This window comes from Cyrtonyx montezumae, unplaced genomic scaffold, assembly GCF_038088225.1.
Source record: "Cyrtonyx montezumae isolate F1298 unplaced genomic scaffold, pur_monq_1.0 scaffold_3, whole genome shotgun sequence".
NCBI lineage: Eukaryota > Metazoa > Chordata > Aves > Galliformes > Odontophoridae > Cyrtonyx > Cyrtonyx montezumae.
Genome location: NW_027072034.1, coordinates 155,819,827 through 155,843,655, shown reverse-complemented (window position 1 = coordinate 155,843,655; position 23,829 = coordinate 155,819,827). Strand labels below are relative to the sequence as shown.

Below are 23,829 nucleotides of genomic sequence, written 5' to 3'. Positions count from 1 at the left end.
TCTCCCTGTTTACTTTCCCTTCTGTACCCATTCTTTCCCTTCTTATATATATCCCTGTTCATATGTGTAATCTAAACTATGTATTTTAACTTGTGTGAGTTACTCCCATCTGCATACAGCACATGCACATCATGAAGCACTACTACATGCTGTACAGAAGAATTTTCTAGCTATAAAGGGGGTCCATACACCTGTGGTAAGAGTTGAGATGGTTTGAAGGCACCACACTGAATTTTCTTTTTTTTTTTTAGGGTAATTTTTTTTTTTCCTGTAACGGATATACAAAGCTTTTGTGAAGTTACTGCTGCTTGCCTCCATAGTTCTAGGATGCGTTAACAAAAGCAGAACATTAAAATAAAGTCATTTGCTTTTAAACATGTATGCAGCCTTCACAGTTTGGTCTGAAACCCCAGGCTTAAACTATTTTGGAATGGAGGTGATGCAGTGACCTAGAGGCCAGAACCAGAACAGCCAGAAGCCTCTAGAGGTACATAGTTAGCAGTGAGCATGGGGAAGTGACAGGCAGGTCATGATCTCGTTTGCTTTGGTGAGCACAACATTTAGGACTTCTTTTAGGAAGGCAACAAGCCTCAGTGCAGTGCAGTGAGTGCATGTGCTCTAATGCACACAAGCGCGTGCAGCAGTTGCATTTTAAAATAGATGTTATTATTTCCTTTGTATCCTTGTTTCCTTCCTGTAATACTAATGAGGAATCTCTAAAGAATGATTTGTTTTATCCCAAGTGTGTGCTGATGTTTTTCTCGCATGTATGTGGTTCAATACTGTACCCAATTCATGTGTTCTGACCCACCTGTTTGAAAGATGACTTCCCATTTCTTCTGCTTCTCTCAGCCTGAATGTATTCACCATCAAAAATTTTTCCAGTATAAGAAAAGGTGTTTTTTTTCTCAGATTATCAGGGGTGCTCTTCTGTGACATGGTGCTACCTCCTCAGCCCACCCAAAAATTGCATATAAGGCATAAAAGTGATGGTACATACTAAATTTGGAGTTTATCGGAAAGCAAGTAGTCCTTTCTAGGACCAGTGTTTTACCATGGTTTGTTGTACATGGAGAGTTAGCAAAGCTGAGCTAAACACTGACTCCACTGGAAAAAAAAAAATGACTCGGAATTTTAAATTGCTTGTCAGGACAGTAAAAAAAGACTGTGTTGTCTTATGCAATATTATGCTTTTACAGATAATTTCCGCAGACATAAAGGCAATGCAAGAAAAACATCTTTGCATTTACCATTCAGTGCTTATGTGAGCACTTGAGTATTATTAGCTATTGACAAGAATAAAATCTCAGCACTGGATGCCAGATATTAAAAGCCATCAGAATTGTTTGTGTAGCTCATGTGTGTGAGTGCAAGTGCTGTTGCTCTCTGCTGGATGGATGAAGAATTACTTGTCTCTTTGTTACAAGGCTTTACGAGTCTGTGAGACAAAGTAAAGGAGAATGTTTTGTGAGCTCAGAGTTTTGGTTACCTGCTGAAATTGCAGTTGGCCTTCAGTGTAGCAGCTTAGCGAGTTGTACAGGCACTAGAATTTGTCACACTGCCTATGGGCGCAGAGAAACCTGTCAAAAATCTCTTTGTAGACATCACTAGAAATGTGGGACTGGCCCCACTGTGTGCTTCTACATTAATTGGGTATGATGTCAGAGTCATTCAGCAACTGCCAGTGTGGACTGGTGTAACTTAATAATAATTAGTAGTAGTGGTGGTTTATAGTTCAACCAAAAAACTGTACATGACATTACAACGAGTGCAGTGAATGATTTATGAAACATCCTTCCCTCCGAGCTGCTGTTGAGCTACTGCTCTGTGAGTACTCTTCTGGAGATGACTTTTTTCCCCAAAAATTCAGGTATTTAGTCATTTACAGCTTATATAAAAAAAAAAAAAAAAAAAGAATGGAATGGCTTCTATTTTATGTTATTTTTTTGTCAGAGGTTCTGGCCCTTTTTTTGCTGGCCAAAATCCAATTTAGGTAATTACATTCCGTGTCTCTAAAATCCCAGCCCCCTGCAGTTTCCAGTGGAGTATGGTATTGTTCTACCCATCCTGGCTGAAACTGTTGTGTGATAATGCTCCATGTCATTAAACAGCTGTCGTCTGTCACCTTACAATGAAGTCATTCCTCTCTAAACAATGAGCTTATAAAGCCCTTTTGAGTCCTTCCAGATAAAATTTGCTCGTAATCCAGCAGTTAGGATTTTCAAGCATGGTAAGGTGATGGTTTTTCATCTCTTCTGCCAGCAGTTGAAATCCTTCAAAGTGATGGTGTCCCTTTGGTGCTTGTCCCACATCCTGACAGTGATCACACAGCTCAAATGTAAATATTTGGCACTATAAGCCCCTGGTGCCTGCAAATATCTTTGTGCTAGGCTGGATTTAGTAATCTTTATACTTCCAGCTTCTTCATCATGTTCTTCTTGTCTTTTGATGCTTAGGAGTTAAATGTTCTTCCAGGGATGTGCTGTTTGGTCGTGTACTGTTGAGTGTGAAAAGGGCAAATCTCCCAACAAAACAGCAGAACAACTTAAGTAGGGTGAAGACTGCAAGAGAAACTGACCAGAACAGGAAACTGAGAAGCAATTTGACTAGAACTGAAAATGGATTTGAAACACAGCTTTCATACAAACCTGCTCAGTCCCCATAACAACAGTTCCTCAGCAGCTGGCTTGGTGTCTAGTTCGTCAATGGAAGCGAGCGGGGATTAATGCTAAATATATTAACAGTGATGAATTTAAGAGGGTTCCTTTTGATTCAAATTGTGTTCCTTAAGACTGCCCTCCTTAGCAGTCAGTGCACTTTAGCAGTCTTGCCGTAATGACAGATATGAATGGGAGAGGCAGAGAAGGCGTCTAGTGGGTTTTGCCAGTGCCCCTGCTTAAGCAGCAGTGATATTAAAACAATCTGTAGCTCCTCAAAGAGTGGCCCTGTCAACTTGCTGAAATGATGGAATGGTAGTTAGGTTATTAGGAAGAAAATTGGCACAAATTGAGAGAGACGATGCTTTGGCAGCGACCACAAGCAGCCAGCAACTCGGTGGCTTAATCTCTGCCCTCAGGCTGCTCTCTCCGATACAGATGACACCTTGTCAGCAAAGATGATGTGCTAGGTCATCCTGGAGTCCAATGGGCTAAATTGGCCACCGAGGGAAGGTTGCTGCGGTGTAGAGACAGCAAGCCACATAATCTAATTCTTCTCTTTTTTTATGTATGTCATCATTTGGATACTGACAGTAATTGTCAAGGGATTCTCTTCTTAGTAGTGTCTCCTGGCCACAGCTATCTCTACACGTATGCTTGCAAGAAATGGTCCTAAGCTTTCACAGAGATTGCTTTTGCCCCTCTTGAAAAGTTTCATGCACAGTTTCTTTTCTGTGTTGTTATTAAATAGTATCCGAGGAAGAGCTATGGAGATGGTGAAGGGCCTAGAGGGCAAGGCATATAATGTGTGGCTTAGGTCCCTTGATTTGTTTGGCCTGGAGAAGGAGACCGAGGGGAGGGCTCGTGGGATACTGGAATATTCTATGGGATATTCTGTGGTTCTGTGATTCTTTTTCCTGGGTAAAGAGGGTAAGGAAAATAGCAGCAGGAATGAACTGCTCCCTGTGGGAGTGACTGGCAGGGAAAAGTGACAAAAAACTGCATGGCTGTTAGCCACTACAAGGTCCTGGTCCAGAGCAGTTCTTTCCAGATGTCAAAGATGGAAACTGGGAGAGAAGAAGGGAACTCATCTGTAGCAGAGACAGTTTGTGAGGGAATCAAAAATATTTGACTGAATTTTGCATTCACCTGAACTAGCTCAGTGAGAGCAGAACTCTCAGGTGGGTGTGCTTTATACTTGTTGTTCTTCAGAGGATGATTCAAGTATGTGGAAGGAACCTAATCCACAGATTGTATAAAAATGTTCCGTTTTGTTGGATTTTTTTTAATTGTTATCTCCCTATTATCTACTTATTCAGTTCATTTGAGTTGGCTGTAGTCCTCTACCGTCAACTCTGGATAAGGATGCTTCTGCAAGGGGTGATGGCTCACCTTGAAACCCCAACAGAGGTGGGGAACTGTTCTTCCAAAATCCTCCGTAGCATTCATCTGCAGAGAAGTCAAACGTAACTTGATGAGGAGAGTGATGATGTTGGCAGAGCTCACTGTCCTCCCTGGGGGCTCAACTTGCCTGTCCCCATTTCCAAAATATTGTCTGCTCAGTAAAACTCTAACCCTCTAGTAGGAAAGAATTATAATGAAAAATCTTGAAGTTACGGTTGTTTTTTTTTTCCCCTAGATCTACAACAGTTAGCAGACTGGCATAGCTGTCAGAGGATGGTGGAATTAAATCTGGATAAGTTTTAATGACTTGCCCAAGTTAATTCAGGCGGCAAGTGACAAAATCTCTCCCCTGGAGCGTTGTGTCACAGCGTACTGTAGCCTACACCTGCAGTCAGAGCGTTCAGCTGTCTTTATCCAATAAAGCATTTAAGGAATATGATCAATGTAGTTGCTCTTCAGCCCCACCAAAGTAAAGAAAGTGTGTAAGCATTGTGTTGAATTAGAAGAGATCTTCGCCTGAGCCTGAACCTTTAGCTGAAAGCAGGAACTTGATGGTAATGGAGCAATTAACCTGAATAAACAGTTAGAAGTGCTAGGTTTTGTGGTTTCCTCAAAATTGTCTTGTTAGCAATGGAAATTGTAGTAGTGCTCTCAGTGCTAAAGGTGGTTTGGGTAAAGGAAAAAGCAAAGGAATTTTTTATTTTTTATTAAATACGAACACTTCTGTAATTTGGGGCTAACGTACTAATTACATGAGGATTTCTTAAAGAAAGAGATCCAACAGAGAGAACAGATGAAGGGGCACAATTTAAAAAGGAAATCGATTCATTTTTTAGTGTAAACAATGCAGAGAACAATTGAAGTGAAAAGTGAAGCCGATTTCTGAAGGAACACAGTCGCCTGAGCGCAGTGCTAAGCCGGCGACCGCACGGCACAGCTTCTGCCTTCTCTCGTCTTTGCAGGTACAAAATAACACGTGAGCATTTTCCTCCACTATTTTAAACTATAGGTCAGGGATTTATTGTTTCTTCCTTCTAGGGAGGTTGTTTTATGCATTGCATAAACAAGTAGGAAAAGTGAAGAAATAGCAGAGTGTTTTTTTCCAGAGTCTGTGTGTCACGTAGGTGCCCAGTACTCCACGGCAGCCTTGAAAGTTGCACCCATTGTGTATCACTGGAATGAAGCAGGAGTTTTTTGTTTCTTGTAGTCTAAGGTGGGGGTTGTTTAGGATGGCGGGGGAGTTTCTGACTACTAGGTCTGTGTAAAAAAACGCAGCTTCTAATGCTTGGAGAAACGATTGCTGCATTGGTTTTCTTGGGACCTGCAGAGAATCCTCAAACAAAGAGCATCTGTAAAACAAGAGAGGGCATTTGTGCATGAAACATGATAGAAAAGGCTGGGCCAAATACTTCAGTCTGTTATTCAGGCAAGGCTCCCGCTAGGATCAATAGGAATTTTGTCTAATAAATGAGTGTGATAAATCCCATTGTCTGCTGATCTGTGTTAAAGGCACTTCACAAGTGACAATGCAGCTTGTTGTTGGTTTACAGTCTACCTTCAATATAATTTTCTCCTTCCTGCAGTAAGCAAGGAAGGTGCAGAAGTTATTAGGGGTATATTAATATGTTCAGGTGCCTTGTGCTTCCAAGGAGATGAAGCGCAGAGGACTAAGTCATTTGTCCTGGCACATGTTCCAGCTGTGATGTAGGGGAATGACACAACGTTGTTTCTTTCTCGCCATACTTAGATTTCCTTTTTTCACACGTGAAATATGGTTTTGGTCTGGTTGTACAGATTTCGGGCTCTTCCAAGCCTTCTTGTGGTCATTTTTTCTTGAACAGTTGTCAAATGGAGAATGTGTAGTTGAAGCCAAGTTTTTCAGTAGCAGCAGGTGGCTGTGAGATGCATGAAGTTTGGGATGATCAACACTCGATGTTGCTGAACGTGTACCTTCTCCTCACTTCCCCCAGTGGGAAGATGAGAGGTGTGCACTGAAAATCACATCTCATTAGTGATCCTCCTTGAACTTCTAGCATCCAAATCTTATTTCCCTTACAGAACCTGTAGCCAAATTGAAATTATTGTCCTTAATTACAAGTAGCAGAAGAGTTGGGGTTTTTATCTTCACTTTTATTCAGTATTTAGAAATCTTTGTTTTCCTTACAATAAAGTACTCTCCCTAAATCACAATATGTCATATGTCTCAGGGAGCAAGGGGGTTTTTTTGGTTGCTGAATTCTTTTCCCCAGCAGAAGTGTGTAGTTGTTTTGAAGTTAGCTGTACATCTGGAGATCAGATAGGGGAACAATTTACAGGGTGTGAAAAATTTCAAACGCTGAATGTCCTCTGCATGGAAAAAAACTTTCTGAAGCAGCGTTTTAATTTTTCTGAACAATTTTACCACTGCTTTCTCTTTTCGAATTGTGCATTTTTGTGTGCCAGGCTGCCATAAACAATGTGCTTTAGACTGGCACTCTCCAGACTGCTTTTCCTTTTCAAAGAGCGTAGGCAACTAATCGGCAGCAACCAGCCGCATAGCTGGAGTGTTTTCCATTCTAGGCAATATCATACTAATTTGATGCACACATGGATGCTTCACACAATCTGCAAATTCATCGCTGGCATCTTGCATTAGTCATCTGACAGATTGCCAAGTGTTTCATATTCCTTTCATGTGACTTTATTACAAAACACACACACACACACACACACACGCACACGCCCCAGCACTGCCTTGTTTCTGCCAGTAGCCAGTTCAGTGAGAATTCACAGCAGTTCTGTTTACAACAGCCATGGAGAGAAATCTGTACTTACTTGCCACTCTCCTCTGCTTTAAAATGCAAAAGTGCTGGTTTGCGTTGTGCAGTTCTCTTCTTATATAATGACATTAAGCAGCAGCCTGCAGAGAAAACCAGACTCAATGAAAAATGTAATCGCATTGTTTTTTGTACATAATACTTATGCTATTAATTAAATACCAATTTTTTTTTCCTGCTCTGTGCCAATTGACATCATCTTCTGCATCTTGTGCACATGAAAGCTGCGTAGTCTCCTAACTTGCCTTTTTCTTTTTCATCTCTTCTTCCACTTTCTAGTAACGGCACAGCTAACAAGATGAATGGAGCTTTGGATCATTCAGACCAACCAGACCCAGATGCCATTAAGATGTTTGTTGGACAGATTCCCCGTTCATGGTCGGAAAAAGAGTTAAAAGAACTTTTTGAGCCTTACGGAGCTGTCTACCAGATTAATGTTCTCCGAGACAGAAGTCAGAACCCTCCCCAAAGTAAAGGTACAGTAGTTGTACTCTGCTTGCTTTCAGGGATTTTTTCAGTGATCTTGCTTGCCTTCAGAATTTCCAAAGAGGCTTGCATCTGGGCTGTCTGTTTTGAAGCATACTGTGTTGAGCTATGCAGCATTCCTAAGAGGAGAGAACTCCTGAATACCTATCGATTGCTGTCTTCCTCTTCTTCTTAAATTGCAGTTTAAATGTCTGTTATCTGGAAGCGAGCATTCCAACTGTGCAAAAAATAACAAAAGATTACTGTCCTTGTTTAAATTATTATTGCCAAGAGACATGGAAACCTGAGCGGTCACTTTCCCAGGATTAGCTCATGAAAAATATAATTTTCTACTTCCTTTTGTTTCCTCTCTTTGCACCCCAGGTGGGAATGATTTTCAGGATACAGAAGGAGAGAAAGAATAGCAGTGGGCTCTCACTACGTCATTGCTCCAGAGGCAATAACAATTAAAAAATAGAATTGCCCTGGCCTTTCTCAGAAATCTGATTTCTTATTTTTGCGGTCATGCTAAAGGATTGATTTTTGGCAGTGGTATTTTTCTAAAAGAAAAGGATGCTTTTTTCTTTGTGCAGTTTTTCTGCCATATACAAAGCATTTGTCCTTACCTATATTGCTTTCTTTAGCTGTGTGTCTATGCATATTCAGGCACGTGACAATTCTGTGTATTATATAATTATAACCTAGGCTTATGTGTAGCCTTAAAGTGAATATTTTGTCCCACAGGATGTTTTTTTAGTTTATATTTTATTTTTTCTCTGTGTATTTTCATTTACACTTCGAGATTGTCGAGTTTCATGTATTAAACTGTTGCCAGCATTGCAAATAATTAGCACTGCTCAGAGGTATTTGTGCTTGCTTGTGAAGTGACTCAATAGTTACTCGTTTTCAGTCCACTCCTGTCACTGCATCTTAAAATCTTTTGTGGAGAATCTCACGAAGTGATTTTGTGGGCTAGCAGCTAGCTAACAGTGCAAAGCAGCACCCTCGAGATTTCCAGTTCAGTGAGAGGTGATGGCTGTCACGTGTGGCACACAGCACAACTCCGGGTGCCCCCATGCTTTTAGCTCAGTGCTGCCCAGGCTCAGCATTTCCTTCTCTTTGCTGCCCCAATCTGAGCAGCCTTGTGCTTCGAGGGATATTTTTTGGTATGTCGCTTCTGGTTAAAAAGTACAGCTGTTCTGTCTTGGTATCACAACGGCACTGGGTAAAGGGCTCACAGGAGTACCCTGCTGCTTATCGAGTCCCATACTAGCTTGCTCTCTTCCACCAGTGCTACAGAGGCAGAAGGTATTTGTTATTGCAGTGTTTCAGTGCATTTCTGCTTCCACCTCCCTCCATTCCCTAGAAGTGATGCAGCTGAGCGTGTGGCCCCCTGCTCTGTTAGCCCAGTGCCTTCACCAAGTGTCTTTTCCTTGTAACGCTAGATAGAAGGCAGCATTAAAGGGTCAGGCAACTGGATTTTCAGCAGTCCAGGCTGCTATGGATGAGCAAGCTCCTACTTAGTTTAAACCACTAAAATACTGAACTTTGAGACTTGGCCATTTAGGAAGAGTTGATTCCTGGGCCACAGAAGTGCCTTCCCACTAAAGCAGTAAATGAAGTGAGAATGATATTGTGGTTAGACAGTTGAAAGTCATTGATTCCCATTTCTGTAGTGTTTTCCATTATACAGTACCTGTCCATCGGGCAGCTGGAAGGTGTAAGGATTAAGCACAGGTCATGCAAATCATTGTAGACTGATTATAGAGCCTTGTAGTCCCCATATTCTGTATTCTCTCTGACAAGTGTTTTGTTGTTGTTGTTTCACTAGGACTCTTTTCAGCCACTCAGACATGATGCTTTTATGTCACTTCAGGCATTATATGTTTTAAGAGTAAATGAAATTAATCTCCCAAGAAGACAGAATAACCTTCAGACTTATATTTCCCTGACACAGCAGTGAGGTCCTCCGGTGGTCAGCTTTTCCCTTGGAAGCTGTGGAGCAGTGTATCTCCATGCTTCCTCCTGTCTGAGACTGCCAGCAAGGCTGCCGGATATAGAAACCTCTTGAGTTTCATGTGGGTATCTCTTGACCAGGAATGATCTTTATTTTCTTAATCCAGTAGCACAAAGGATTCTGTATGAGAGATTACAAATCCGTTACAACCAAAAAAAAAACTACCCTGAAAAATATCTGATAGTCTTGTTCTCATCACAGTGCATGAGAAATGCTTTGCCTGTGCCATATAAATGGTGTCTAATAACAAAGCTGAGTTTTGCTTTTTTGTTAGGGGCTGTGGGTGAATTCTATGTTCTCCCTCTGTGCAAACACCCACACGAAACAAGCATTTTTATGTTATTCGTGTTGACTGGGGTAACCCAAGGCAGTTCCCTGCCCATAGTCTCTGCATCACCCCCAGTTCTGCAGAACTGTGCACGAAGGGGACTTGGTGGCTGGGTGGCAGTGGAAAAAGTCCTTTTTTCCATTTCATTACATGGTCATGCCTGTTTGTTGTGCAGAATGCTCACTGCCATGAATTGTGATGATGAAAATGCAAGTTAGCATTTTCTACACATTTGGGGCTGGGCTTGGCTCTTTTCTTTGAAGGAAGACATTTTGATTTTTCAAAGATTTTTCTCGTAACAGATGAGGGCTGTGTGTTTCTGTTAGCTTGGCCAAGGGGGCTTCTCCAATTTGCACAGACTTTTCCTCTGATGAGCTGTTTATGAAGCAGCAATCTGAGTGTCTCCCAGTTCTGTCAAAAATAACCATCGGCTGCTTCTCTCTCTCCTGCTGTTATAAAGACTGCCTTTCATACCCTCAAACGACAGACGGCCTAGTTCATTGCTTTCCTACTTCTTGTGTTCCTCGCCAGTTCCAAAAAGCTGAAGCTGAAGGGAGAGAGGTGGAAAGCCAAGTTCTATGGATGTGGGAAAAATAGAGAAAAAACATATTACTTCCACAGAAATGCCGTTTCTGTGCATCTTTGTTAATTGGGTCTTATACCACAGGAATGGTTGCATTTCAGTGGGTGATAGCTGGAATATCCTTTATAAGTAGTAGGAAACTCCTTGTACTGTCCAGAGTTTGCAGTCCTCAGGTTCTTTTCAGATGCGCAAAAGAGCTCAGCAAAGTAATTTGACTTTATGTGTTTATCCCCTGTTGTTTTATAAGACTTCTTCCTCTTTCTGCAACAAGAGAAATCCAGGGGATTAGGCAAACTAAATACACACACATACAAAATTAAATAATTGTCAGGAAACCCTGTTGCACTGAAATAAATGGCACTTCCAGCTTCTGAGTGCTAAGGGTATTGAAAGTCTCAGCAGATCAGCTGTCTCTGGTCCCAGTCCATCTTACCTCCTTTATATAATTTATTCTGGGTGAATAGATGACTTTTTCATACGAGTTGTTAAAAAGAGCTCCTGTAATACCTCCAGTGCAGCAAGTTCAACGTGAAGGTAGCATCCAGTGCCACCAAGGCTTTTCCTCTTCCCCACTGTTATCATAAGCTGGAAATATTTCTCTCACTGCTTTTGTTTCAGAGGAGGAGTGCTGAAGCAAGCAGATGACAGAGGGATGCTTATACTCTCTGAGATGCAGCAGAAGAATCTTGGGTTGGATCTGCAACATCATCCTACCTTGCCCCAATTTCCAAACCTGGCAATTCTTTCAGGGCTCAAGGACCCACGGAGCGTGAGGCTGAGCCTGCTTATGCAGGAATCTCTCTCCAGGAAGCAAGGAAAGGCACAGTGTGATAACTGCCTCTCTCTTGCCTTGTAGCCTTTTGCAGACCCGTTATCAGATTAGAGGTAGGATGCTGAGTGAACAAGGGCGTGCTGTAGTTTAAGGCCAGTGTTTATTATTATCCTATTTAACATGGTAATTTAAGTCTAGCAAGAAGCAAGCAGGGGAATCTGATAATGAGGCATTCATCTACTACATAAAGGTGAGACAGGATGGGCAAGGCATATTGAAGGCAGAAGTTGTCTTGATTCCTTGGATATCATTGTGGCTATAAACAGGGCCCTACAGAAATCCTCCTGCCCACAATGTATCCTCCACTCCATCAAACCCCACACTCCTGCTCAGTGCCCCATTTCCTGTGGGGAAGGAGGAGATGAGGGGACTCAGGCAGTCCTGCACAGGAGCTGAGCAGGAGCACTCTGCTTGGCACACAAGCCCACCCTAAATATTAGCAAAAATGTTAATCAACCATTGCCACACTGCTCAGCTAACTGCACTCTGTCTGCTCCTACAAGCAATTTCAATGCATTGTGTTTTGAAAAACTATTTTAGAAGTTCCCTTCAGCCACCTCTGCAGGAGTCAGGGTTTCTCCACATATTTTCCACTGACATACTTTAGGATGCTCTCGCAGGTTCCCATGAATGTTGTTTAGCTTTTGAGATCCAATGAGTTGTGTCCTGAGCATGTACACTGCAGGACTCAGGACTGCAGGCATTATTCATGCATGTTTTAGACTAAATTTTAGTGATCACAGCTGAGATATCTGCTGTTACAATCCTGGGCTTGAAATCTGTCATGCACTGAATGAAAATGTACGTCTGTTTTTTTAAGGATGCCTTGTGCACCGTATAAAGTATCATGCAAGAAAGACTGACAAAAGCCAAATTTTGCTGTTAGGTGCAAGCACAACAGGGAAGTAGAGCAAGTGATAAAGTTGAGTTTTCGACTTTTCAGTTTCAGACCTTGGGGTTTTTAAATTTAAAGAGCCTTAATTCTAGAATTTTACATGGGTTATAAGTAGCGTTTTAAAATATACTGTAGATGTGAGCTGATTTTTATAAAAGGTACTTCTTACTCTACAAATCTACTGGAGTTTTCAAGAGGTTTTTCTGAGAGTGGACAGGTGTGAAATTGTGTATATAATCAAGCTGGATTTCCCAGGGGCATTTCACACAGCATCGCACAGGAGCCTAATGCATACGGCTGTTGGTGAAGCAGGGAAGGTCCTGTTTTCAAATGGAGAAAGGAGCTGGTTAGATGATCGAGGGCAGATTAGAATGGGGGAAGGTTACGGGCCAGGGGAAAAAAAGGGGATGATGATTGGAGAACCACAGGGACTAGTATTGGAGATCGATACTTTTTCACTCTCTATGTAAATGGCTTTGACAGAGAGAACCACTAAGTTGTTATCCAACTTTTTGGATCACGCAGAAGGGGCTGGATGGGGGAAAAGCTGCCTGGTAACCTGGAGAAAACAATCTCAGGCAAAGAAACTCAGGTAAAAGGCAAGAAGAGTAAATTTGACTTTTGAGTGAGCACAGATGTTGAATGAGTATCTTTTTCAAAGATTCAAGAGCAGGAGAGGATATGAAGAGTGCACATACCATAAAAGTACTAACATGATGTTTTGTATCCGTGTGGTCAAAAAGGCACTGAAGATGTGGAGCTATATAAATGGGAGCATTGAATATAACTTTCAAGGAAATACCGTATCACTTAAAGAAGGATTTTTTTGATCATGTTTTAAACTACAGTTACCAATATTTAGCACCATTCTATAGAAAAGGGCAGAGGTGCAGAGAAGAGCAGCATGATTTCGTATGAAGTCAGGAAGGGTTAAGCTATGGTGAAAGGTCTAAGAAGGTTAACTTGTAAAGGGCTTCAAGCATTGACTTACAAGAAAGCTAAAAGGGAAGAAGCTGTGGAAGAATACAGGACTGTACCTTGGTCTGGAAGAAAAAGTTATAAGGGGATACGATTGAAGTTTCTGCAGTATGTTGAAGTGCATACCAAAGTCAGGAATAGATCAGCTCTTTCAATTAATATCGAACCCCAGGACTGCACAGCATAGACTTAAGATTGAGAAACAGCAGGCCGAAAAGAAAAAAATCTTCTTAAGTCAAACTTTCTTCTTCCACTTGCAGCGTAGAGAATGGTCTTCCAGAAGCAGCAGTAAGAAAAGTTTCGCAGTAAACTTTTCTCTTTCTTGCCTCCATTTTGTGGTTCGACATAAGCATGCCTGGAGTTGTGTTGGACATGACTGCTCCCCACATCCCAGCACAGTTTCACCCCGTAAGCAGGATGGGCTGCCAGGGCTGTGTGCCCTGCTTGAAGAGGGTCTGAGGTTTCTTGTGACCCCTGATATTTTTGGATGGCTTTGGAAGGAAGAGGCAGATGAGGTTAACATCCTATTGCATACTTATTTGCAAACCTGTTCCCTACATAAATCAGTCTCACTGTATATTCCCATTATTGACTATGGCAAGAAAGTCATTCATTTCAATACCAAAATGTATCCCATCAAATCTCATGTAGTTAGACTGCAGAATTCCTGGAAGGTCTTTGTGCATATCCTGTAATGAGGGCAGGGGTTTTGTGCTTGCAAAACAGGAACAATAGAGGAAATTGGGAGGACTGAGTAGAGAGTGTTCCTTTAGTTAAGATATTTAAAGAGAGAGATACCACGTAAAACCTTCCTTATCCTTATTAGTGATGCTCCTGTATACAATGAATGACTACAAAATTAAGCTTTATTTGTTAGGCATCATTTTTCTCTGTGTTTTTATGGTATTTGTCACAGTGGAAGCTTGGTACAGAAGTGAGGACTTGAGTTGTTGCTGTAAGAAATTTTAAAAAGTGACATATCCCTAAAGGATTAAAGTAGATTGCTTTGAGGCTCATCAGCTGCACTTTTTTAATGCAGCCTAACTGTGGTTTTTAACTGTCTATGAATTTTGAAAACTTAGCTAAGACTGTATAAGCACATTGCTAATGAAATCCATGCTGAAAAAGCGCATAAATTGGAACAAACTTGAACAAACTCCATGAATCAGTTTAGTTAACTAGATAGAAAACCAATATCCAGGCAAGCCCTTAAAAGCGTGGAACTTCATAATCAATTGTGGTTTTCTTAATAGATCTCTAATGTTCATGTCTGATAAACACTTGGAGAAAAGATGCATTATGTAAAAGGATATTTGAGCCTCAGTTCAGGCATTAAATGAATCCAAGCACTTTCCAGGTACCTCTGAAAATTCCAGAAATGCAGCTGAAAATGTGTGCAGTTTTTCTGATACTTCAGAATAAAGGAAAAAAGACAAAAAAAAAAAAAAAAAGGTATCTTTTTTTTTTCATATATATATATCTATATCATTATTTTTTAAAGCAGTTGAAAGGTAATGATTGAGAATTAGGGAGCTTAAAATATGGTGTCTTTTGTTAAGACCATGCTGGAAAAGAATATATGGCATGGTAGTTAAAAAGGCAGTTACAGTGCTGACTTCTTCAGCACACCATCCAGCATTTACATATAGAAAATTTTAGAACTTCACCAAAATAATCCCCTATGTTTTAAAATATAAATGGGTAATCTGTTTTTAGAAATTCTGTCATCATATCAGGAAGGACACGTGGGGAAGCTGTAAAACAGCCTGAACTTTCAATAAAATTGAAAAAAACAGCTAATCAAATTTCATTCTCGAATCTGAATAATATGCCCAACTTCTCTCTCTCAAATGTATAATCTCAAAGGCAAAGATTGTAATACATGGAGAAAATCGAAGCCAAGTCATATGTTCACTTCCAGGCAGGAATTTATCAATAGATATAATACCCAGACATAAAATCACATATGTTTAAATATTTTTAAGATTGATGCATACGTTTAAAACGTATGTGTCTGCAATAACGCAAGACATCATCAGTTTGAAGTTTATGGTATCCAGTTTCTTCAGCTGCATAGTGAAATGAAAATATACATGGGAACTTCTTCACAGTGCAGTGACGGAGCAGTGGCACAGCTGCACAGAGAGGTGGTGGAGTCTCCTTCCCTGGAGATGTTCAGGACCCACCTGGACGCCTACCTGTGCAACCTGGGCTAGGGAGCTGCTTTGGCAGGGGGTTGGACTTGATGATCTCTGGAGGTCCCTTCCAACCACTACAATTCTGTGGTTCTATGATAGTAAATCTCCTATAAATGAATTTTGATCCTAGCAGCAAAATTATTTCCTTTTTTGTTTTTATTGAGTGAACATACATTACTTATCTGTTATCACATGAAACATTGTATTTTTTGTATTGTATTTTTATTAAAGAACAATGGCTTTCAAAATGCTGCTTCTTCCTTATATATTGTTTCTAATTCAGTTCTGTTTGAGCCATTTGCTGATGACTTTAGTAGGAGGTTTTCTGAAGGATTTGAAGATGAGTCTGAAATCTTCACACACTTTGGCATGGAGCTCAAAGGAAGAAAGTGACAACTGAGCAGTGTCAAAAATGAGATGTAATTGTAATCTAACCTTTTGAGTGTGTATTTCAGCTACACTGCAGCTTCTGAGACTCATTTCCATCCTATTGCTTTCTTATTGTACTCCTGTTACCCCACAAAAAATGACACGCTACTGCATGCATACGTACTAATAAAAGCCTAAACTTAAAAGCCACAGTTTGAGAAGTTTTGCTCATGAAAAGAATCCAGAACAGGAGGAATTTTTCCATCATTGCTGAGATGGTGTGAACAACACTTAAGTATTACCATGCTGGGTCACAGTAAAGAGCCAAAAAACATGTAAAATGGTTTAGTATAAATATGTCATCGATTTTCCAAGTTCTTGACGTGAATTTTAAATCCTGGGAAAGCCTTGAAAGGATGTCTGTTCATCTTTGACCTTTTAAAATACATTACAGAATTGATGGTTGTGTAGCATTTACAATGTGAATTAAATGCAAGTTTTATTACTTTAATCTTAGCTGCATCAGACCTTGTAACCCTGCATTTTTGTTTGGGGCAGGATGCAGAAAGCAAAGTCCTAAGCATGCTTTGGGGCTGGCAGGACCCATAACCTGCTTAGTACCAGGTGTCCGAAGTAAAGGAGCCAGGGCAGTGCCAGTTGTAGTACTGCCAGGCTTTTTAGATATCTATCCATCCCATCGTGCCCAGTCAGCATCAGCATTTCAAACAAGTAGCTAATAACTTCCTAGGAGGATGGTTGGACTAGATGATCTTGTAGGTCCTTTCCAACCTTATGAACCTATGAACCTAGGGACAGAGTTTGTTAGCGACTTCTAAACCAGGATTGAGCTTGGCTCAAGCCAGCGAGCTATGGGTGGAAGGCTGTGTATGCCATATAAATGGTCTTGTTACCTCCATGAAAAAAAAAAAAAAAAGCATTTTCAGGAATCTGTGATTCCTTTCATAAGCAATTAGAAATTGCTTATGAGAAAGCACTCTGAGAATAGCTCGTGAATAAATTAAATTTGAATGTTTCCAGTGGATCTTTTCAGGTTTTCACTGAACCTAATTACTGCCTCATCTGTGCCCAGGAGTGTGCAGTTTTAAGTGGGACGTTAGACTTTCACTCTGCGGATTAAACTTTGAGATGCATAAATTTGTTATTATTTGCAGTGGAAAAAAAATGCTGTCTACTACCTCATGGTTTTAATTTAAAATAATGACTGTGTCCCAGTCATACATTTTTTTCAGAAGAGTGAGATGAACTGGAAAGAGGTGGAAAAGGTGGTTTTATAATAAACCATGTCTCTTATTTGCCTAACTAAACTAGGCAAATTTGTTTGAAACAATAATTATCCTAGTAGCTCAAGATGTCATGCTTTCAATTGTAATTTTCAGGAGCTGTACTGCAACAGGGAGTGGATTAATGTAGGGTACTGCGTGAGACATCAGGTCTGTATGGATGTGCAAGGCACCATGTGGAGCAGCACTGCTTAGCCACACTTCTTGAATGTTTTGCAAAGGGAGACAAATATCAGCACTCAGTTGTTACCAGTTGGAAAAAGTGAGGTACAGAGGGCTGTGGGACTTTTCCCAAATTGCTGAGAGTCTTGGAGCAGGCAGGCAATGCTCTGCCTGTGCCTGAATGAAATCTACTGCCTTCGTTTTCAAATCTCTGAACTCTTTCAGCGCAATGATTTCGTGATGTTAACACAGCCTGGGTGAAGTCAGCATTGGTTTGGTCTTGTGTGAAGTGGATCTAACAAGGACCAGTGTCAGAAAACAAGCATGTAGCAGACACATAGGCACTGAGTCCTGCTTCTCCTACATCCCCCTCAGTTAAAACGGGCATTAAACAATGGGCCTCCTTTTCATTTGCAGATCATGGTGTATAAAATCATTGTAGATTTAACATGGACTGCATCAAGTAATTCCTCTGGGGCTTCATCTTCTGTGGTGCTAAGGGTTTTGTTGTCTTTGGCTCAATTAGATTTTTCTCGTCAATTTTAATTCACTTCATGGGCACAGGGGTTACTCTCTATGGAAAGGAATATGCTGAGACTGAAAGCCTCCTCTACACATGATTTAAGAGTTCTCCCTTGACATCAGCTGTGCTGTTAAGAGCTGCATGAAGTTGCTTGATGGGTCCTTGTCCAGTAGGAATTGCGCTTGACTGAGAGGATGAAAATAATAGAATCATAGAATGGCTTGGGATGGAAGGAACCTTAAAGATTATCTAGTTTCAAATCCCTGCAGTGATCTGGTTGCCACCCACCAGATCAGGCTGCTCAGGACCTCATCCAATCTGGCCTTGAGCACCTCCAGGGATGGGGTTAATGAGATTATTTATTCCCTTTTTTTTTTTTTTTTAATGTAGCACTGCAGAAAGCAAGCTTTGACAGGTCTTGATGTCCAAATAGACATCAAACATTACATCAAATGTTTCTTGTCCTTACAAATGCCCATTTTGTCGCAGAGATGGAGAAAGTAAGCAAGGTTTCCTTTTGCAATACTAGAAGCACAGAGATCTTAAGAGTTGTGGTGGAAGGTCTGCCATACAAAAGGGTCTGAAATGTTCACTGTGTGTATGTGGGGCTTTCCACTATGCTCATCTCCCTCACGCTCAGCAGGTTTCTGTTTGTATCTCTGTACCTGTCCTTTCAGTATTGCATTAAACTCTGCAGACAGTCCTGGGTATTTGTGCACAGTGAAGTCTTGCTTTGCTCTACAACTTGGTTATTTTGTTTTGGAGTTTTGGTTTTGGTTTGTTGGGTTTTTCAACTGATTCCAGTTTTCAGTTTTGTCAGTCATTTTGAGTATATTAAGTGAGACCTGTAGGAGAGCAGGTGGGAGTGTCACCCATCTCAGTGACCATGGGTTTTGCCAATAGCTGTGCTCAGTCGAGTGCTGATAGGTATCACAGAGCATGGTACCACACCATGACACTGGGAGCACCCCATAGTTATTACTAATACCATCTCTTGTGTGAAAAGTAGATACAAAATTGTCTCAATGCTATAGCCCTTCATTTGGTTGTTGTTTGTTTGTTTGTTTGTTTTATTGGAGGGGGTGGGAAGAATTGAGCAAAACACTGCACCAAAATTCTGCCTTCAGAGTGCATTATCTCCCAGCCCTTCCATTCTCCACATTCCCAAGTGTTAGTTTTCCTTTCCAGTCCCCAGCTACTAGCGTGCCTCTCTGTGCTTTGTTGCTTCCTAGCTCTCACATGGGTATATATTGAGTTAAAAGGTGCTGTGTGAAAGTGGGGAATTATTATTATCATTATCATTATTATTTTAGATGCTGCAGTCTAAGTAGTTCAAAAAAATCTCACAACTAAAGGTCAGCATAGCTTGTAGGTTTACACATGCACAGTACAAGTAACCTTCAGAAATTTCCTCATGACAAGATAAGTGCAGCAATTATATTTAAATGAGTGCAGGAGAAAATTTCACTGTAAACTACATTAGCTGAAGAGCGTGTGCTGTAAGAGGATTTAATTGAATTAATGTTACTTACTATCAAATGTTCCATCTAGTGTATTGCCAGGTCTCCTTATTACTAAAAATAATATTTGGTTCCTAAAGACCCCTGTTCAGCTAAGCACACAGCCCTGATGACTTCAGCAGGTGATTAAAGTTGAAGCATGTTCTTCATTGCTTTGCTGAATAGGAATAGGCTTGGAGCTAAGGATAAATATCAGTGTACATACGTAAAATGTAATCACCTAGCTTGCTACAGATGGCTTTCCAAGCATCTAATGAAGGTGTGATTTTTGGCAGTTGTAAATGACCATCCTGGCTACTATGGCCATGGCAAGGCATGAGTACACGTGTACAACAGGACTGGGGCTGGGGTAGTGGGTGCTAGCTGCACAGTTCCTGCTAGTGAGAGCAGGGATTGATTATGATGCAGAGGGGCTTTGTTGAATAATGCTGCTGGTTTTTTTAATGCTGCCATGAATACAGGATTCTCACTCCTGCATTATACAAAGATGCCACAGTGACATCCAGGAGAGTATTTTGTGTGACTTCCCACATAAAAGCAGAAATGCAAATAAGCCATGTTAACATATTCACATTATAGGAATACTCAGATGCTTGGAAGCAGAGTGACATAGCCACAGATGTGCTTCCAGACACTGATATTCACAGTTCTCCCTGTCTGTTCCTATGTTTTAACCACTAAAGAGAAGACATAGTATATTGAATGTTTCTGCAAATTATTTTTAATGGTACAAATATCATTTTAGCATGCAACTTCTTTATTTTTTATATCATTTATTTTCCTTTCTTATTCACTCTTTAGAAAGAATATATGAAATTTTGGAAAAATTCTCCATGCATTCAGCAACAGAAACAGAAAAATGGTTTTGGACCATTCTCGATAGAAATTGGGAAACAGTGGGCTGGTTTCTAAAGCAACTTTCTTTATTGTTGGTCAGATGAAATGGCAAAAGTTTTTATTAACCTACACATCTTCCATTGTAATGATCCACATTTCACTCCCGAACTTCACCCACCCCTCTTTATGCATGCAGTTGACATTCTGCTACAGTCAGTAGGGCACATGCCATTCAAAGGGACTACAATCTCCTCTTTGTGTTTGTGTTTTTGGCTTTTTTGTGTGTGAAAAAGTCTAATTGCCCATGTCAACTGATGTTCATTACACAGAATTGTTTAGCTCTCTTAAAAAATCATTGATCTGCTTTTCCCCTGTGAAAATATTCAAGGTCTCAGTTCACAAAAGAGAAATCAGCATGTAAAGCAGGAGAATAACAATCTGTGCTGCAAGGAGTGGGAGAGCAATGTGCAGTGCGTCTAATGTCAGAAGCTCGTGCTGGCTTAAAAACAAAACAAAGCAAAAAAACATGACAAATATTCGGTGAGGATGAGAAACATTAACACCGTTGTGACCAGATGTGATTTTTTGGAACAGTCTTGTGTAGAAGAGAGAGCACGGATTCTTTTCAGACATTTCTTTCTAGTGTTTAAGATTGAGCATTCGTTAAGTAGTGCCTGGCATCTCTTTTTCCCTAAGTTTTGTGGCTTCATTTTTGTATTTAAGGAGGATATTGCAAAGGGTAGTTTGGCACTGTGATCTCATGGATGCGGTCATGGCTTTAACTTTTGAAAGCCACCCTACAAACAGATTGCCTTTTGGGTTGTTTTTTTAGGGAATTTTGACTCTTGGACTATTTTGATAAAAAGTGACTATTTTGTAGGGAATTTTGACAGTTTCTGGACTTGCAGAGTGATATATGGCATTCACATAGCAACGTGAAGTACAGCCGCTTCCATTGTGCAAGAGAGTCGTGCACTGCAGACAACAATGGGACCTGAAATCAAGGGCTCCAGCCAGGCTTGGCTGTGCACTCCTATTAACATTTACTGTATGTATTGTCGATGAGCTTAACAGATTGTAAGACACATTGCAAACAGATTGTTAAAATGATCTTTGTCCTGAAACGCTGACGGCACAAATGAACAAGATGGATTTAAAGCTGCTGTGAAGACTGGAGAATACAGAAGCCAGAGATTTGGACACTAGTCGTCAACAAAAGGGGCTTTGTGCATCCTTATTGAAGCAAAGATCTGTTCCTGCTGATCTTACTGTAAAAGGCTGAATTTTTAAATAAGATTTAAAAGAAAATAGCACAAAGCTCATTAGAGAATGAGTAGGAGAAGAGAATGTGCCTACTTCTGCCTTTTCTTTCTGATCTAACAGCCCTTCTCCTACAGCTGCCAAATTGAGTGTGCCAGAGGAGCAGACTTAGAACTTTGGGTGGTGGATCACAGATTTGGAACAACTCCCTGCAACAAGTCTGGGGCGTGCAGAGCTGAGGCTTTGGTGACCTGAACATGGGATGCGCTGATCACGGAAAGTCTGACACTCTGGAAATGACAACGTGAGCAGGACTGAAAACTTGGCTCTGCCTCACTGGGCTACTCAACAGGAAAAATTCCAATACTTAATGTCTTGTTCATCATCCAGAGCGTGTAAAGAGATCATCCACTTAGGCCCTGGGTGGTTAAGAAAACCAAGAATTGCTCATCTTACTTATTGAAGTAGCTAATGTGCATTTCAAAGTGCTGAGATTAGATATTTGCTTATGGGGGAAGGAGGAGTGAAAGCAACGATTAATTTCAGTGGGACAATTTTTGTAGGAATAGGTGTCTCAATGACTGTAGGTCATCTGCAGTTGATATAATAAGCCGGTTTATTTGTTTTATTAAATCAATAAACCATTTACATGAAAATGGCAATGTCTGGATTCTACAAACAGCCCTTTCAGAGGAGCTCTGCTTGAGGACAAGACAGTTCAACCATTTTGAGGCACTTCTCTTTCAAATGAAAGTCCTCTCTCACTAAAATTATTAAAGAAAACATTTTTAAACTCTGAGGTATTGCTGATATTTTGGCAGGGGCTATGGCCAGCACTCCAAGTGGTGGGAACTCCTGAGCACTTGTAATTCAAACAATTTGTGTTGACTTTGTGGTTAAAAAAAAAAAGTTATATTACTGGACAGAATATAAAACTTGGAAATACATGTTTTATGAGGCCTTAGTGAAATGGCCATTTTTAGGAAGTGAATTTCAGGAAGAAGGTTGCTGTGTCAAGGTAACCATGACCTGAGTGCTTGGAAGTATGATGGCACCTGAACATGCTGCAGCCATCAGCCTCCCCAAGCCAGAGCTGAGCCCTCCATCTCCATCTGCTCATGACTGGGCTGCTTTCTTCATCAGGAGAGCTGAGTGTGAGATCAGGCAAAAGGTCTCCTCTTCCAGGATGCAAAGGTCCCATGCTTGGAAAGCAATCTTAATAGAAAGGAACCTGCTAGCCCATGCAGTTCTTTTGTCTGCCAAATCCACTTTTGTTCCATTTAGTGCATTCCTAAGTGTTTTGTCCAACTTTATTTGGAAGTGGACCACGGGATGCTGTTTCCAACCCCGCCCCCTGCCAGTAAGATAATGTTTTGTTATTGCACTGTAAACAGACACAGTTCTAGCTTGTTTTTTTTGTTGTTGTTGTTTTTTGATCCCCCCATCTCAATTATTTTCGTTCTTTTATAATCCCCATTCTGTGCTAATACCAATGAATGTGAGGGATGCATTTTCTGCCACGTAAAATAATACTGGGGATAAACTCTGCCTAAGATTTTGGCTGACCCCATCATCAGGCTTAGCTCAAAAATTAATTTGTCATTACCCAGGTGCTACGCTCTAAGCTTTATTGGCATAGAGGACCTACACATACTGTATGTTCCTTGGAAGGAAAAAAAGTGATCATGTAATCACTGAGACAGTAAACAGTCATTTCCAATCTAGTAATATTTTATGTGAATTGGCACTGTATGTTGTATATCATCCATCTTGCTAATCCGTGTTCCACATTGCCTCCCACTTGAGGCCAAGAACATTACAGCTGTGCCAGAGAGTGGGTGGAAAAATAGCCTTATTATTAACCTAAGTTGAAAACATAATGGCTTTTTGAATGTCTTCATTCACAAATGCAATCATACTAAAATATTAATACTCTTAAGTTTAGAGAAATAGAACTTTCATTTAAAATCCACCGTCTATGTGTGTTGCAAAAGTGAAAGCCTTAAGTAAGTGTTGTCAGTGCCACGTACCTTTTATCTTTTTCCCCTTGTAACTTCCAGTGTTCTGTAATAAAGGAGCCAAAATATCCTTCAGAGTAGGCTCTGAGCAGTTTTACTGCTATCACTGCCACAGTCTTGTAACTGAAGGCAGAGTTTTTCATGTCTTGTGCTTTTCTTAAAACACAGGTTATAATCAAATGGATACTGAAGCTCTGATAATGACTTTTTAGTGCAGTGCTCAGCTGGAGCAGCATTGCCAATGTCAGTCAGTGTTTGTTTAAATCTCCACCCCAGTAAGATCAGAAGCAGTTAAGATGCATGTGTTTTCTAGGAACAACCATGAGGAATAGAGGAGAAAATTGCAAGCCTTTTCATAGCACTCCAGAATCCTTGGTTTACCAGCAGAAATTAGGGACCTGGGATTGAACACCTAGGAAATTGATGCCACAGTGTGAAGAAAAAACTATAGAAACAAGAGATGCTTCTGCTCTTCAACTGTCTGTAGTGAACTTTTGGAAATAAGAACCTTCCACCAGTGGCTTTAGGTGGTGTAGGAGTTACTCTTGAATATTCAGGAGAAAAAAAAAAAAAGACCTAATGACACTAATTTAAGACTAGCATGAAAAAAAATGTTCCCCTTTTTAAAAAAAAACAAGAAAAAAGGATTCAAACCTATCAGGCTGT

At 40.6% G+C, this 23,829-nt stretch overlaps 1 protein-coding gene across 10 annotated transcripts in view; it reads left to right on the top strand.

Annotated features, from left to right (window-relative positions):
* Window positions 1-23,829, top strand: part of CELF2 (CUGBP Elav-like family member 2) — a 375,872-nt gene that overhangs the window by 233,720 nt on the left and 118,323 nt on the right. For 9 of the 10 annotated variants that reach the window (XM_065743745.1, XM_065743742.1, XM_065743743.1 and 6 more), the window contains one exon: window positions 7,157-7,353. In XM_065743745.1, the coding sequence (XP_065599817.1) occupies window positions 7,157-7,353 (197 nt within the window). Of the gene's footprint in view, window positions 1-6,923; window positions 6,991-7,156; window positions 7,354-23,829 lie in introns of those variants that run through there. The other variant, XM_065743752.1, reaches the window with a different exon arrangement.